Source organism: Lissotriton helveticus, chromosome 7, assembly GCF_964261635.1.
Source record: "Lissotriton helveticus chromosome 7, aLisHel1.1, whole genome shotgun sequence".
Lineage (NCBI taxonomy): Eukaryota > Metazoa > Chordata > Amphibia > Caudata > Salamandridae > Lissotriton > Lissotriton helveticus.
The window spans coordinates 1,731,365,679-1,731,379,730 of record NC_136068.1 but is presented as its reverse complement, the minus strand read 5'-3'; the positions used below and the strand labels follow the sequence as shown (position 1 = coordinate 1,731,379,730).

The window sequence follows — 14,052 nt, the reverse complement described above, 5'->3', positions numbered from 1 at the left end:
CACAATATTTGATGATGATGTTTAGTCACCACTAACTGTGTTTAGGTTTGTCCTGTAGGTGAAAGTCACAGGTCCTGCTGTAGCATTTTGGACAAGAAGCTTCACTCATTACCAAAATCAGGTGGATTGTGTAAAAATATTCCTACATGGGGAATGGTGGGCTTGGATATCAGGAAAGAAAGTCGTGGGGATGAGATATTGCCTAGAGACTACGGCTTCTGACTTTAGAACTGAGGAGACCTGTTCAAATCCTAGCCTCAACTCAGCATCCTGTGATTCTGGGCAAATCATTTAATTGCCCAGAGTCTAAAAAAATTAATGTGTAACGTGTGGCTCTGTTGTAAAGTGTTGTGATTTCCCCCTAAAATAGAAAAAAAACATATTTGCTAGCACATCTTAGCCACTTATATGCTTGTTGACAATATTTTGCATAAAAATAGAAATTCAAATCCAGACATCATGTGCACTTACCATTGACCTTCACCTCAATAGTGGCTTTAGCCAGGATTTTACCGTCTATTTCCACCATCACTGTATAGTTTCCTTTGTCATTTAAATTTGCTTTGGAAATATTGATGGATCCGGGATAGGTGATCTGCAGTCGGTCACTGTACGCTTTGTCAATTTGTGGATCCGTTGAGTTTTCCTTCCAGGTGACTAGTCTTGCTTCATTCTTCACCCAGACAATAGTAGGCATGAAATCTGTATAGGTGTGCTCAATGTTTATGGAGAGTGTGTCTCCTTCCCAGACATCCAGCACATGTAGGGCAGATATGTTCACATCCGTAACTGTGAATTACAAAGACAAGATGAGTTGAACTCTTTCAATGTTACAAGAAGGGAAGGGGATGGATATGCTTCCTCATTTGTATGGCACTTCATAGAATGCTGCGTGTGACCTTTGGATACTTTACAGTCCAGATAATATTTTAGATAGAGCAAGTGATGATAGGGAGAGAGAACCTATTGATGCAAGTAGTGCTACTGAATATCTTTCCACTCACCCTGGTAGTCTGATATACCTATTAGAACAAGTATCTTAACAGTTCAATCATTTGGAGTTTTCAGAAATGCATGTTTGTTGGGTCGAAATATCAGGGAAGGGATAAGGGCATTCTACGGTCTTCGGTCTTCCACTCCTAGGGATCTTCCTCGCTATTTCATCCATTTGACAAAGTGTAGGTAAACCAATATATTCTCTGGAACCCATTAAAAATGTTACTTGTGCTGTACCAGGACAGTCCGTGAGACCCACAATTTGTGACTTAACAGCAGAACCTGTGGGATATGGAGGGTGTGCGAGCAGAGCAAATCCCTCTTTGTCTTATTGGCATAGACATTGTATTTATCCCCCACCACTGCTCTCCTCAAGCTTTTACATTCTATACCTAAGACAGAACCCAGCTACTGTCCTGTACTACTCCACCAGCCAGCACAAGCAGGAAATGTAGTACTTACGGGACCGAATACGGCATCCATCTTTATTTACCAGGGGGCCCACACCCCAATCTCAACAGGTTTTGACCTAGTACAATTTAGTGGAGGAACATTCTAGAAATTCCAGTAAATATTACAAAATGTGAATTCTGATATGTGCAGTAACAGGAATTACAGCAGATATAGGAATTGTTGCCCCACTTCTAATTGACGCCCTCTGTGCTATACCATCACCCAACCACCCATTTGTCTCCAGGTTACTGGCATGAGCATTCCTCCACCCAGGGCTTAGTAATCAACAGTAACATCTCATATGACTATAGAATTGACTACTTTGTGTACTAGTCCTCTTAGATTCAAACCTGGTTATCTGACAATAGACACTGTTCATGCTATTCCATTGAGACTCTGACCTACCTACCATTCTGGACCACAATATGTGGCTTTCAGTGATTGCCATTTTTGTGAATACTCTTTGTTAATGCAAATGTGCTAGGTTGACTTCCATAGCCAAAACTGTCAGTTTGACTTAAAACTATTAAATAGCCATGTGAAATATGAGAGAATTGCATGTGGAGTTCCTTGATCATGCCAGAATCTTGCAGAGTGCTTCATCTGTAAAATAATGAGTGCCAGTGCCCAGAATCCCGTGGCTGACGCTATTAACTGTTAGTGCACCAGATACCAAGGCTGCTAGTCTGGAATCCACTGCAAGCTTCTTTAATCCACTACTAGACCCTTCCTACCCCTTTATCTCACTCTTGCAGGTTCCTGCTTTCACTCTTGATAGTGTTTTTGTTTGTTTTTCTCCTCCTCCGCCTTTTCCGTTTGTGTGCATTTTTCCCTCTCTTGCTCTCGGGAAATGTATAACTGCTGGTCCCCCAAAAATGAGAACCGGTGACCCCCACCGGCAAACACTGGCTCAAACTAAGCACTGCTTGCTCACAACAATGAATCTTTAATGACGGGGTTTTGAATGAGCATAAACCTTCCCTCTAGTTCCTGTATCCAAATCGAATACTACTTGTCCCTCCATTACATTGGGTACAGTCAATGCCTTACCATGCACAACCTCACAACAGACTGATTCCAAATAATGGCCACAGTAGGTTCTATATAGAGTCACATGTCAGACTCCAAATTTAGGAATTTAGAGTCATTTTGTCTACATATGACTTTACTCTCCACTCTTCTGCTATAACTCAAATCAAAGTTTTTTCAGAAACATCAGCCAATTTATTCCTCAAAATGACTCTTTCATAAACTGGTTCCCCTTACTGTATCCCGCATAGCGACTTACCGTAGACATTTACTGAAATGTTAGCTTGTGCCAGGGTGTTTTCTGCCCATTGTACTCGCACAGTGTAGCTGCCAGTGTCGTTGAAGACAGCTTTTGAAATGGTGATAGAGCCGGGGTAGAAGATCTGGAGACGGTCTGTGTAGTTTTCCTCAATCTTTGGAGATGTGGAGTTTACAACCCAAGACACCATGGTAATGTCATTCATAGTCCACAAAATAGTGGGAGTCAGGGTTGTGGGTGTGTACGTAATCAATATCAAGATATCATCTGTGATTAGGACATTTATTGCAAGTGGAGCCGATATGTTAATTTCTGTAACAAAAGGTATAAAATTAGTAAATTAGTGACTATTAACAAAGAGATAAGTACAAAACTATTCCATTTAAAGATTTATTCTGAAATGAGCAGAATTCAAAACTTGTGTTCAGATGGGTGGAAAGAAGAATGTGGGGAAAATTGATAAAACATGAGATAAGGCAAAACGGACTTTGAAGCATACTAAACTTAAAGCAAAGAGTACAGGTGTGAACCTGTAAGTGCTAAAGATACAAAATAAAGATGTATTCGAACTACAATACAACATCATTTTAGAAAAGGATCAGAGAAAGAGACATGCAGTAGTAAAAAAGATCTTTGGTAAACACTTACTTTATTTTATGTTTATGTGATTTGATTTTCATGTTTTGCAAACTAACGCAAACCACTGCAGACCACCTAAGATTTCTTAGGGTAAGATACATTAGCTATGGCGATCAGTAATAGGAATATCATATTGACAATAGGTGTGGAATATCAACCTTATATGCTGATGGTAAAGCCTTACAGTGGAGGAAATCCCCACCTGAAATATACTTATTTCAATTTTTTACATTAGACATATCTCACACCTGCAAATATCCATCGCATGTTCCCCAAGGTCACCCCCAGGGACCATAATCTGTCTGTAAGATTTTGGCCAATAGAAAGGGCCAATTTCTTCTTCAGGGTGGAGAACCCGATGACACAGGAGTCTAGGATCACTCTAAAGGTCACTGTGATTTCCCTTCTGTAGTCCCAGTGACTAACCAATATTTGGAAGGGTGGACATGATGCAGGTTTAATTCGGTTGGATCCCCAAAGATTTCTAATTTTGGCAGCCAGTGCATTGTGGTTCAGAAACTGTTTCTCTTACAGTCCATAATGCTTCCTGAGCTCCTGAAAGGTCATTATGGTTTTGTGTATGTACAAATCATCCAACATAGAAGGGCCCATCTGTGTCCACAGGCTAATATTAGTTGTCTGCCCTGCATAATCTGGGGAGCGTTCACACCAGGAGATTCGGTGAGCATGTTTGGGCTGTACATATGAATGGCATCAATGCTTAGCCATCTTGGCCAGGAATCCCATGGGTTGAACATCCTGTCGAGAGTTCAGCAGCCAGTCCACTATCCTACAGGCCCCTATTTCCCTTATGATGACAGCCCGTTTACGGTTAGATGTACCCGAGTGCCATCGCGTGGAAACCGCGATAATTTTAACAAGGTTCTTGCTAATATGCCCCATAGTTTAGCAACCCCAGCCTGCCACATTCTAACAGGGCGTATAATGTAGGGAGAACTCTCTTCTTTCTCCTTGCACTAAATTAATTCAGAGAGGTGGTCAGGTCCCTGAAAAAGCATTTGGGCAGGTAGACTGTGAGCACTGAGAAATGGTAAGCAATCTGGGCAGCACAAGCCATTGGGTAGTGCCACTCTGCCCACTGGGAATAGTGGAAGGGATTTTCAGAAGGTCATAGAGCTCTGTATGCCAGCTACTGCATGCCGGTAGATTTCCCTGCATTGGTCCCTCCTCAGAATGATAGCAAGTATCTAAAGGTGTCATTTCACCACTTCAGATCCATACGAGGGAAAACCTTTCACTCTTGGCTTGAAAGTCTACGAAGAGGGACAAGCAAGACTAGCCCAATTTAATTTCAGCCCAGATGCAGCTCCAAAGTAATCTAGTGTCTCCATCACTTGTGGCAGATCTCTGTTCACAACCTGGAGGTATGCCAGCTCGCCTACCGTGCAATGATGATTGTCTGAAAGGAATCCTCACTCAGTATCCCCCATCGGAGTCCTTATATTCAAAAGAGCCCCACCAGGGTCTCAATTTCCTGCAAATATGATCGGTGAGACCCCTGCACACTTTGAAGGTATTAGAGATCTCGCTGCCCATGTGAACCCGGGCCACTGCACTTGAATCGAATAGGTCTATCCATTGCATTATCTAAGGTCCCTAATCCTGTCCTCTACAACACCACCATAAGATATAGCCACCACAAGGTGTTGAAGGCCTTTTCAATTTCCAATGATAAAGTTGCACACAGTGGATTCACCTCTGGAGTTTCCTAAGTAAGTCTAAAGAGGCGTTTCATATTAAGAAATCTGTTCCTCCACCGGTAGTGGACCTCTACCTGGTTTGGGGAGGACCACAATCAGTGCGTCGCGCAGTTATGCTTGGAGCGTGCACTTGTTCTTGGTGACTTGAAACATTTGATGGAGCTTTGGAGCCAGTATAATTTTCTAGGTTGAATGGAACACCAATGGGATGTGTCCATCCCAGGAGTTTTATTACATGCCATCTGGTCAGTCACAGTCTTTGACTGTCTGTGGTTCATCAAGAGTTTATCTTTGGAGAGGGTTGAGTCTTGGGATCAGCAACCTAGCTATGTATTCTTGCAAAGTAAGACCCCATTCCCCTCAGTCCCTTCATATAGGTTGCTGCAATAGTTCAAGAAGACTTTATGAATATCGGTCAGAGCATTAAGTATCTCTCCATACTGGGATCTAATAGCATTCATATGGGACCCGGGGACCTCTGATCACCCTATGTCCCTGTCAGAAGTGGTATTGTCATTGTCCTCACAATAGTACCTAATGTGGTTGTCGATATTTCATGAAACATCATATTGTGCAGTGCTGGGGTGTGAAATGTCCATGCAGGTCCTGGCCTGCACCATCTTTCACAACTTATTGGCATCTTAAGAGTATTATGGTCTGAAAGTGTACAACCGGGTACTCTGAGGCCAACACATCTGGATGTAGAGAAAGAGATCTATCCTGGTGTGTAGTTGGTAGATCGCTGAGAATAAAGAGTATTTTCTCATGACACGCTGAGTGAAAGACCATGTATCGTGCAAGTGTCTAGCCCAAGCCATTCTTTGAAGGTGTGAGCAGTCAGAGCTGCTTATGTGTCCTGCAGCGGGGGTGTTACCTGTCTAGGTTGTTGTCATGTAAAGGTCTTTATGGCAAAAACCCGGCATTTATATCCTCTCGGGTTCAATGTTACGTACCTTCTCCGGATCTATGACATAATATCGACAGACAGAATATCTACATACAAAAATATTGACACAAAAATATCGACATCAAAAATATCGGAGTTATATCTTCATAAAGGTAAGTACAAAAATATCGAAAAAATAATATCGTAGTACAAAAATATCGAAATTAAAAATATCGTTTTTTTAAATGTATTAATAATAATGTAAAAATAATTTTAAAATACATATAATTTTACAAATATTAAATAAAAACATTAAAACATTACAAAAATTATAACTAATACATAAACATTTAAAATAAATTAAAAACTCTTAATATAAATTAATATATATACGTACTCCACATATTGCAACAGTAGGAAAAGCGTTGGATAGCATAGGGGTAAAAATTACTATTCCCACTCCAGCGGGTGCAACAGTAGGGAAAGCGTTGGATAGCGTAGGAGTAAAAATTACTATTCCCACTCCAGAGGGTGCAACAGTGGGGAAAGCGTTGGATAGCGTAGGGGTTTAAATTACTATTCCCACTGCAGAGGGTGCAACAGTAGGGAAAGCGTTGGATAGCGTAGTGGTAAAAATTACTATTCCCACTCCAGAGGGTGCAACAGTAGGGAAAGCGTTGGATAGCGTAGGGGTAAAAATTACTAATCCCACTCCAGAGGGTGCAACAGTAGGGAAAGCGTTGGATAGCGTAGGGGTAAAAATTACTATTCCCACTCCAGAGGGTGCAACAGTAGGGAAAGCGTTGGATAGCATAGGGGTAAAAATTTATATTCCCACTCCAGAGAGTGCAACAGTAGGGAAAGCGTTGGATTGCGTAGGGGTAAACATTACTATTCCCACTCCAGAGGGTGCAACAGTAGGGAAAGCGTTGGATAGCGTAGGGGTAAAAATTATTATTCCCACTCCAGAGGGTGCAACAGTAGGGAAAGCGTTGGATAGCGTAGGGGTGAAAATTACTATTCCCACTCGAGAGAGTGCAACAGTAGGGAAAGCGTTGGATTGCGTAGGGGTAAAAATTACTATTCCCACTCCAGAGGGTGCAACAGTAGGGAAAGCATTGGATAGCGTAGGGGTAAAAATTACTATTCCCACTCCAGAGGGTGCAACAGTAGGGAAAGCGTTGGATAGCGTAGGGATAAAAATTACTATTCCCACTCCAGAGTGTGCAACAGTAGGAAAAGCGTTGGATAGCGTAGTGGTAAAAATAACTGTTCCCACTCCAAAGGGTGCAACAGTAGGGATAAAAATTACTATTCCCACTCCAGAGTGTGCAACAGTAGGAAAACCGTTGGGTAGCGTAGTGGTAAAAATAACTGTTCCCACTCCAAAGGGTGCAACAGTAGGGAAAGCGTTGGATAGCGTAGGGGTAAAAATTACTATTCCCACTCCAAAGGGTGCAATAGTAGGGAAAGCGTTGGATAGCGTAGGGGTTAAAATTACTATTCCCACTCCAGAGAGTGCAACAGTAGGGAAAGCGTTGTATAGCGTAGGGGTTTAAATGACTATTCCCACTCCAGAGGGTGCAACAGTAGGGAAAGCGTTGGATAGCGTAGGGGTTTAAATTACTATTCCCACACCAGAGAGTGCAACAGTAGGGAAAGCGTAGGGGTTTAAATTACTATTCCCACTCCAGAGGGTGCAACAGTAGGGAAAGCGTTGGATAGTGTAGGGGTTTAAATTACTATTCACACTCCAGAGAGTGCAACAGTAGGGAAAGCGTTGGATAGCATGGGGGTAAAAATTACTTCCCACACTAATCCCCCTTTAACACACAACACACTACACATACAAAAAAACACAATTAATATAAATTTCAATTCATCAATTAATAACAATTAATATTACTAAATTGCTGTAATTATAAATGAACTAATTAACACATATCAATTACTAATTAATTAACAATAAATACCAATAAATGAATACAATCTCTTTAATTAATTACATTTAATTATATCACACCCTAGCCCCCTATAAACACACAACCCACTACACATAAATAAATCACATTTAATCACTTAATAATTATTAATTACCAATTAATTATTAATTAACAATAACAAAAAATTAAATATATTAGCACATTAACTCTAATTAATTTAATTAAATAATAATAATTAATATTATTTAATTACCAATTAATTATTAATTAAAAATAACAAAAAATTAAATATATTAGCACATTAACTCTAATTGAATTTACTAATTAATATTATTTAATTACCAATTAATTATTAATTAACAATAACATAAAATTAAATATATTAAAACATTACCTCTAATTAATGTAATGAACTAAATAATATTAATTAATTACCAATTATTTATTAATTACAAATACTTACAAAAATATATTAATTAATTAATTATTATTAAATTACTTCCCACCCTATTCCCCTATAAACCCACAACCCGCTCTGATACTAAAACGCAAAATGTAAACAAAATTACTAATTTTCAAACATACATTACAAAACATATTTAACAAACATATAAACAACATAATAAAATACATAACACTAAACAAAATTTCGATATTAGTAAATTTCGATATTAGTAACATACATACCTTAAAAAACGATATTCTGTCTGTCGATATTTTGCACATCGATATTCTATACCATCGAAATTAAAACATCCACATTATTGTATATCGATATTTTAATTTCGATATTTTGTCTCACTACCACCTTCTCCTCATCTCAGATCTCCCCATCTGAATCTTCTGGTCGTCCCGTCCTTAAAATACAAGAAATATGGGGGACTAAAAATTGAGGTCTTGGCCCCCCAATTAGGGAATGCTCTCCCTCTGGATATTAGATCACTGACCGCCTACGCTCAGTTTAGGAAACCTTTAAAGACCTGGCTCTTCCATCAGGCGTATGACTAAACCTTTCAAGCAAACCTTTCAAGCGGCAGTATCCCCTGGAAACCAGCGCCATGAAACCGTTTAGTGTATGTTAGAATTGGGGGTCTCTATTTGGCACAGGTAGGTACTTGTGACAAATAGGGACCCTTGCCTCGAGTCAGGGTAATGGGGATACACTCCTAAAATAACCCCTGCTCACCCCCTTGGTAGCTTGGCACGAGCAGACAGGCTAATCTCAGAGGCAGTGTGTAAAGCATTTGTGACCAAATACAGTAGCCCAGTGACAATACTACAGATGGACACCACACAAGGATTTATATAAAAAATAAGTATACTTTATATAGATTTACCACAAGAGCATAAACAACAAAAATAAACAATACTGTTACTTTAAGATGGTAGTTTTAGCTTAGTTAAGTTCAGTTCAGTTCTTAAGATGCAACACTTTGCGTCAATGTACCTTACAATGCGTTGCGCTTCCACGACAAGCAATGTCGCAGCGATGGAAATGTGGCAAATTTCCGTTGCAAAGAAAAAAAGATGTGAGGATCTTCCAGATGCAGGATGCTTCTCCGAGGATGTGTGGAGTCTTGATTTGATGCATCAGCTGCAGAGGCGACACCCTTGTTCCGCGATGCGACGGCAACAGCTTCAGCTGCAGCACTCTTCTCCGACGTTGCAAATAGCTTCTGCACGATGCGATAACTACTGCGGCGACATCCAAGATGCGACGGCAGCAGCTCCAACGGCAGCGTGCTTCTCCGGGGATGCACAGTGCTTTTCTCGATGCGGTACAATACGGCAGCTACAGCGCCGACATCCACGATGCAATGGCAGCAACAGCGTCTGGCTTTTCCCTCGTTGCGAGACTCTTCTCCTGATGCGGTGCAATACGACAGCTACATCGGCGACACCCTCCCTTGGAGTTGCGACGGCAGCAGCAGCGACGGTGACACACTTCTTCCTCGTTGAGTCACGGTTCCAGCTCCTTGTGACACGCAGTCCCACAGAAGGCCCCCAAAACAGCAGCAGGCACTTCCAAAAGAACTCTGGGGAGCTGGGGGTTGAAGTCTGTTGTCCCTGAGACTTCAGCAGGAGGCAAGCTCTATTCCAAGCCCTTGGAGATCCTTCATAAGTTGAAAGTAAAGCACACAAAGTTCTTTCTCCTCTCTTTAGCAGTAAGTCAAACACTGCAGGCCAATCCCCTCAGCAGCACTTCAGCTTAGGAATAGTCTCTCCTCAGTTTCTTCAGGTTCCTCTCCTCAGCAGAGGTTTCTTCTTGTTTGTCCAAAAGTGATCTAATTTCATGGGATCAGGGTCTCAATATTTATACCCCAAAATCTTTTGTTCTCTGAGGGGAGAGGGGCCTTTGCCCAGTCCAAACCAGTTCTGAAGCACTCTGTTTACCAGACTTCTCCTTTCCTTTCACAGTGCAGGGCAGAAACATCAGATGCCCCACAGGAGGTGGAGCCAGCATTGTGGAAGGTAAGTACAGCCCTGGAGCACTTTGTTGACAGGACTCATTCTCTTATTTCCATGTGCAGGGCAGAGACATCAGCCGCACCCCAGGAGGTGGAACCAGCATTGTGGAAGGAAGGCACAGCCCTATTCAAGGTTCAGGTGCAGCTCCTCCCTCCCATCTTGATGCAGATCTCTCTATTCACCACTGGGCTGACTCATCCTGTCTCTTGGAATCCCCAGCCCTGTCACTCACAAACTCTAGACAAGGAATACACAACCTAGCAGAGGCAGACTTGAAAGGTTAGACAAGAAAATACCTACTTTCTAAAAGTGATATTTGCAAACACAGAATGTTAAAACCAACTTCACTAAAAGATGTATGTTATCAGTCTGAGTTCAGGCATACTAAACTCGAATTTCTACCATGATCTCTGAATCAGTTAGGATTATAAGAATGTAATAATCTAACTGTCCATTCTGGCCTATGGAGAACAGGTAGCCTTGCAATAGTGAAAAAACGAAAATGGCTGTAATTCACTATTAGGACATGCCACACACACCAGGGCATGCCCTACCTTATACTTACAATGCACCCTGCTCTTGGGCCTACTATAGTGGTGACTGATATGAAGAAAAGAAAACGTTTAGGGACTGGCAAGTGGGTGCACTTGCCCAGTCAGCATGACAGTACCAGACTGCACACAGGCTCTGCAATGGCAGACCTTAGACACGTTTTACAAGGCTGCTACTGTGGGTGGCACAACCAGTGCTGCAAGCCCACCAGCAGCATTTGGATTTACATGCCCTGGGCACACTCAGTGCACTGTACTAGGGTCTGACAAGTAAACCAAATAGCAAAACATGGAACCACTGATTATTACATCCATTTACAATAGGGAGCACTTGCTCAGTGGCACTGGACAGCAGTGGCACAGTGCCCAAAGCATCTAACACCAGCAGAAATACATGAGGCAACAGCAAAAATGGAAGTGAGACCCAAGCCAATGGTGCCAGGTTTAACAGTGTACATGTGGTTTAAACGTTCTTTTAACATAACAATTAACATAACATGTACACTAATAAATTTCCCACGCCATATGCTTGGTGCCATCAGTTAGTGTATCATCGAAGGAGCCAGGTTTGCTAGGAACTGGTGCTGTTGGGTGAGTAGAGAGCCACAAGAATAACCGGTTCCCCATCTAGTACTCCCTTAACCATTACATAGTGCCCATCCAGGTCTATTCTTATTTGGATTATTACTAGCAGCACCACGGGTGCCACCCAAATGAGTACCCCCTTGCATAAATTGAGGCGGAGGTGCACATAATCTAGCCTCTCAACCTCATGCAAAAACAACAGTTGATGAACAGAATGCAGAACAATGTCATACATTCACCCCAGTACAGAGATCTGGGCCTAAATCCATAGTTTTTTTGCTCACCACCCCATTCCAGTTTGAACCCAGCCATATCCAAATCATTCTTGACACTGTTCCTCATGCGAACAGTCTAGCCCGAACTGCCCAGCAAGGTCCTCTATGGACTGGAAACAAGCATCCTGTGACCGGTTTCGGGGTTTCACCCCTCTTCAGCCCGGATAGCTTGATTCCAGTGGCATGGAGAGCGCGGGACCCACATCTGGCAATACCCATCCCATCTCATAGGCGTTGCTTGCAGGTATGCAATCTGTGTCTCTCTGCGTCTTAGGTAGGAATTTATTTGATGGCGCTGCATAGGGGTGAATTGAGTGTTAACCACAGGACTGTTTAAAGACCCTTGGTATCTTTCGTGTGTCATTATTGTTTAGTTGGGGGACAAGATACAAGCAGGTCTATAAATATTAATTCCCCTTGGACCCCTTTCAAATTTTGTTCTCAGCTGCATAGGGGTGGCCATACCTCGGACATTCCACGTCATGATGTTATACACAGGGGAAGAGTCTATGTGATGTGAAGCTGTGGCATAAAAAGACACTGTTCGCAAACCCAAAAAGGCGCCCACTAGAGTCTGTTTATAGGTCTGATTCCCATCTCGAAACAGTGCTGTGGTGTTGTTGGCTTACAAAAGAAATGTTCAAAACTTGTACTCCAACTCTCATTCCTCGGTCAGAACAGGAACAAGCCCATGATCAAATGTAAACTGTAACAAATAACGAAATAGCTCGTTCCATCTGGAATCAAGAGTGATGTAGCAGCTAAGTATAGCTGAAAGTGCATAAAATCCACACATGTGACACATTGATGGGTTACCTCCACCCCCGTTTGTAGGGCAGGAAACCCCCATTCGCTCCCCACTGTGTGTGTGCGGCGGTACCTTGAAAAGAATATAGTTTTATTGTTCAGAGCACTTGGCCCACTAGCATCAGACTGAGTTCATGTTCTGAGCGCAGTTCCAGATCCTGTGTCTAGGCTGTGGTGGGATTCCCGAGCCACCAATGCCAGCACTGGCTCTCTTTGCACCTGCTTACTCAAGGGTTTTCCCCTGAGACATGTGCACTGTAGTTGTGGTGATCTCTGGCAGCCCCTTGGTTCTGGCCACCTGGAAAATCATTTTATTAAATAGCAATCTCGGTAGTTGAAGAGACATGAGACTGGTCTGGGAGGGGAACTCGAGGTGGACCCTACTGGGGACCCATTGTGCTCTCGCGACAGAGAAGAAAGTAAATAGTTTATAGCCAAGGCCCATGTGAAAAAAACAGTCCTATGGGAAGCGTTCCATGTTGGGCCATCCGCGGATACTGCTTGGCAACCATGGCCCTCTGTGTCATCAGCCTTAGCAAGCATTAGGGAGATCTCTGTTTGTAGGGCCTTGATGTGCAATTGCATCGTCTATATCGAGGGGCATATCCTGCCAGTGCGGATTCATTTGCCTCCCCTCTGTTGCCTAGATTAGGCTGGTCAGCCCACAGAGGCCTCATATTGATCACTAGAGAGTCCAATTTAGATTCCAAAGTAGTTTTGATATCCTAGATGGCCTGCAATAATTCGTCAAACCACCTGAACGGTGGAGATGCATTTAAAATGCTAAAATAGAGCACCATCTTACCCAAAGAGCCAGTGCGGATGAATTTTGATTACAACTCTGTCCATATTTCCAATCAGATGTTACTGGAGGGCCAGGGCCACTGAAACATACAAAACTGACAACGTGTCTGATTATTTTCCGATGAAATGGTTGTCGCAATTTTCTTGGTTTCAAATAGGGAAGGATTTCTTACTAGAATTCTTCAGAACTATTTGGTAAAACTCAAAATATGCACAATCCACCCATTTTTAGGTCTCAACGTGCGATAGCAACGAGCATGCGCTGCTCTCTGCATTCGAGAGCTTCTTTAAATCAATAGGAAGGGGACTTGAAGCCCCACCCCCTCTTCCCATTGGCTTGTGTCATAGCTTAGGCTAAATGCTGGCATTCTATTGTTAAGGAGGCTTTTTAGTCCCTCCTTGTTGGCGCCCTGTCCACTTATGACCCCGCCCACCAGGACTGGATGTTTTACTGGCGGCAGTACACAGGCTGTTTTTTATTGCTTTTAAAAAGTGCGCTCTCACGGGGGCGTGGCTTGGACGACAGAGGCTAATAGCTGCCTGATCGAGCCATCGCGCCAAAACGGAGCTAGCGACTGGAATATAACAGCGAAGAATGTAGCCTTAAGAAACAAAAGTCACATCTGCTATGATCG

At 42.4% G+C, this 14,052-nt stretch overlaps 1 protein-coding gene across 1 annotated transcript in view; it reads right to left on the bottom strand.

Moving 5' to 3' along the window:
• The window catches only part of LOC144769667 (uncharacterized), a 759,350-nt gene that overhangs the window by 527,001 nt on the left and 218,297 nt on the right, over nt 1-14,052 (bottom strand). Inside the window, exons 9-10 of the mRNA XM_078653842.1 lie at nt 2,738-3,049; nt 472-789 (exon numbers count right to left, since the gene is read on the bottom strand). Coding sequence (XP_078509968.1) covers nt 472-789; nt 2,738-3,049 — 630 coding nt within the window. The remainder of the gene's footprint in view (nt 1-471; nt 790-2,737; nt 3,050-14,052) is intronic.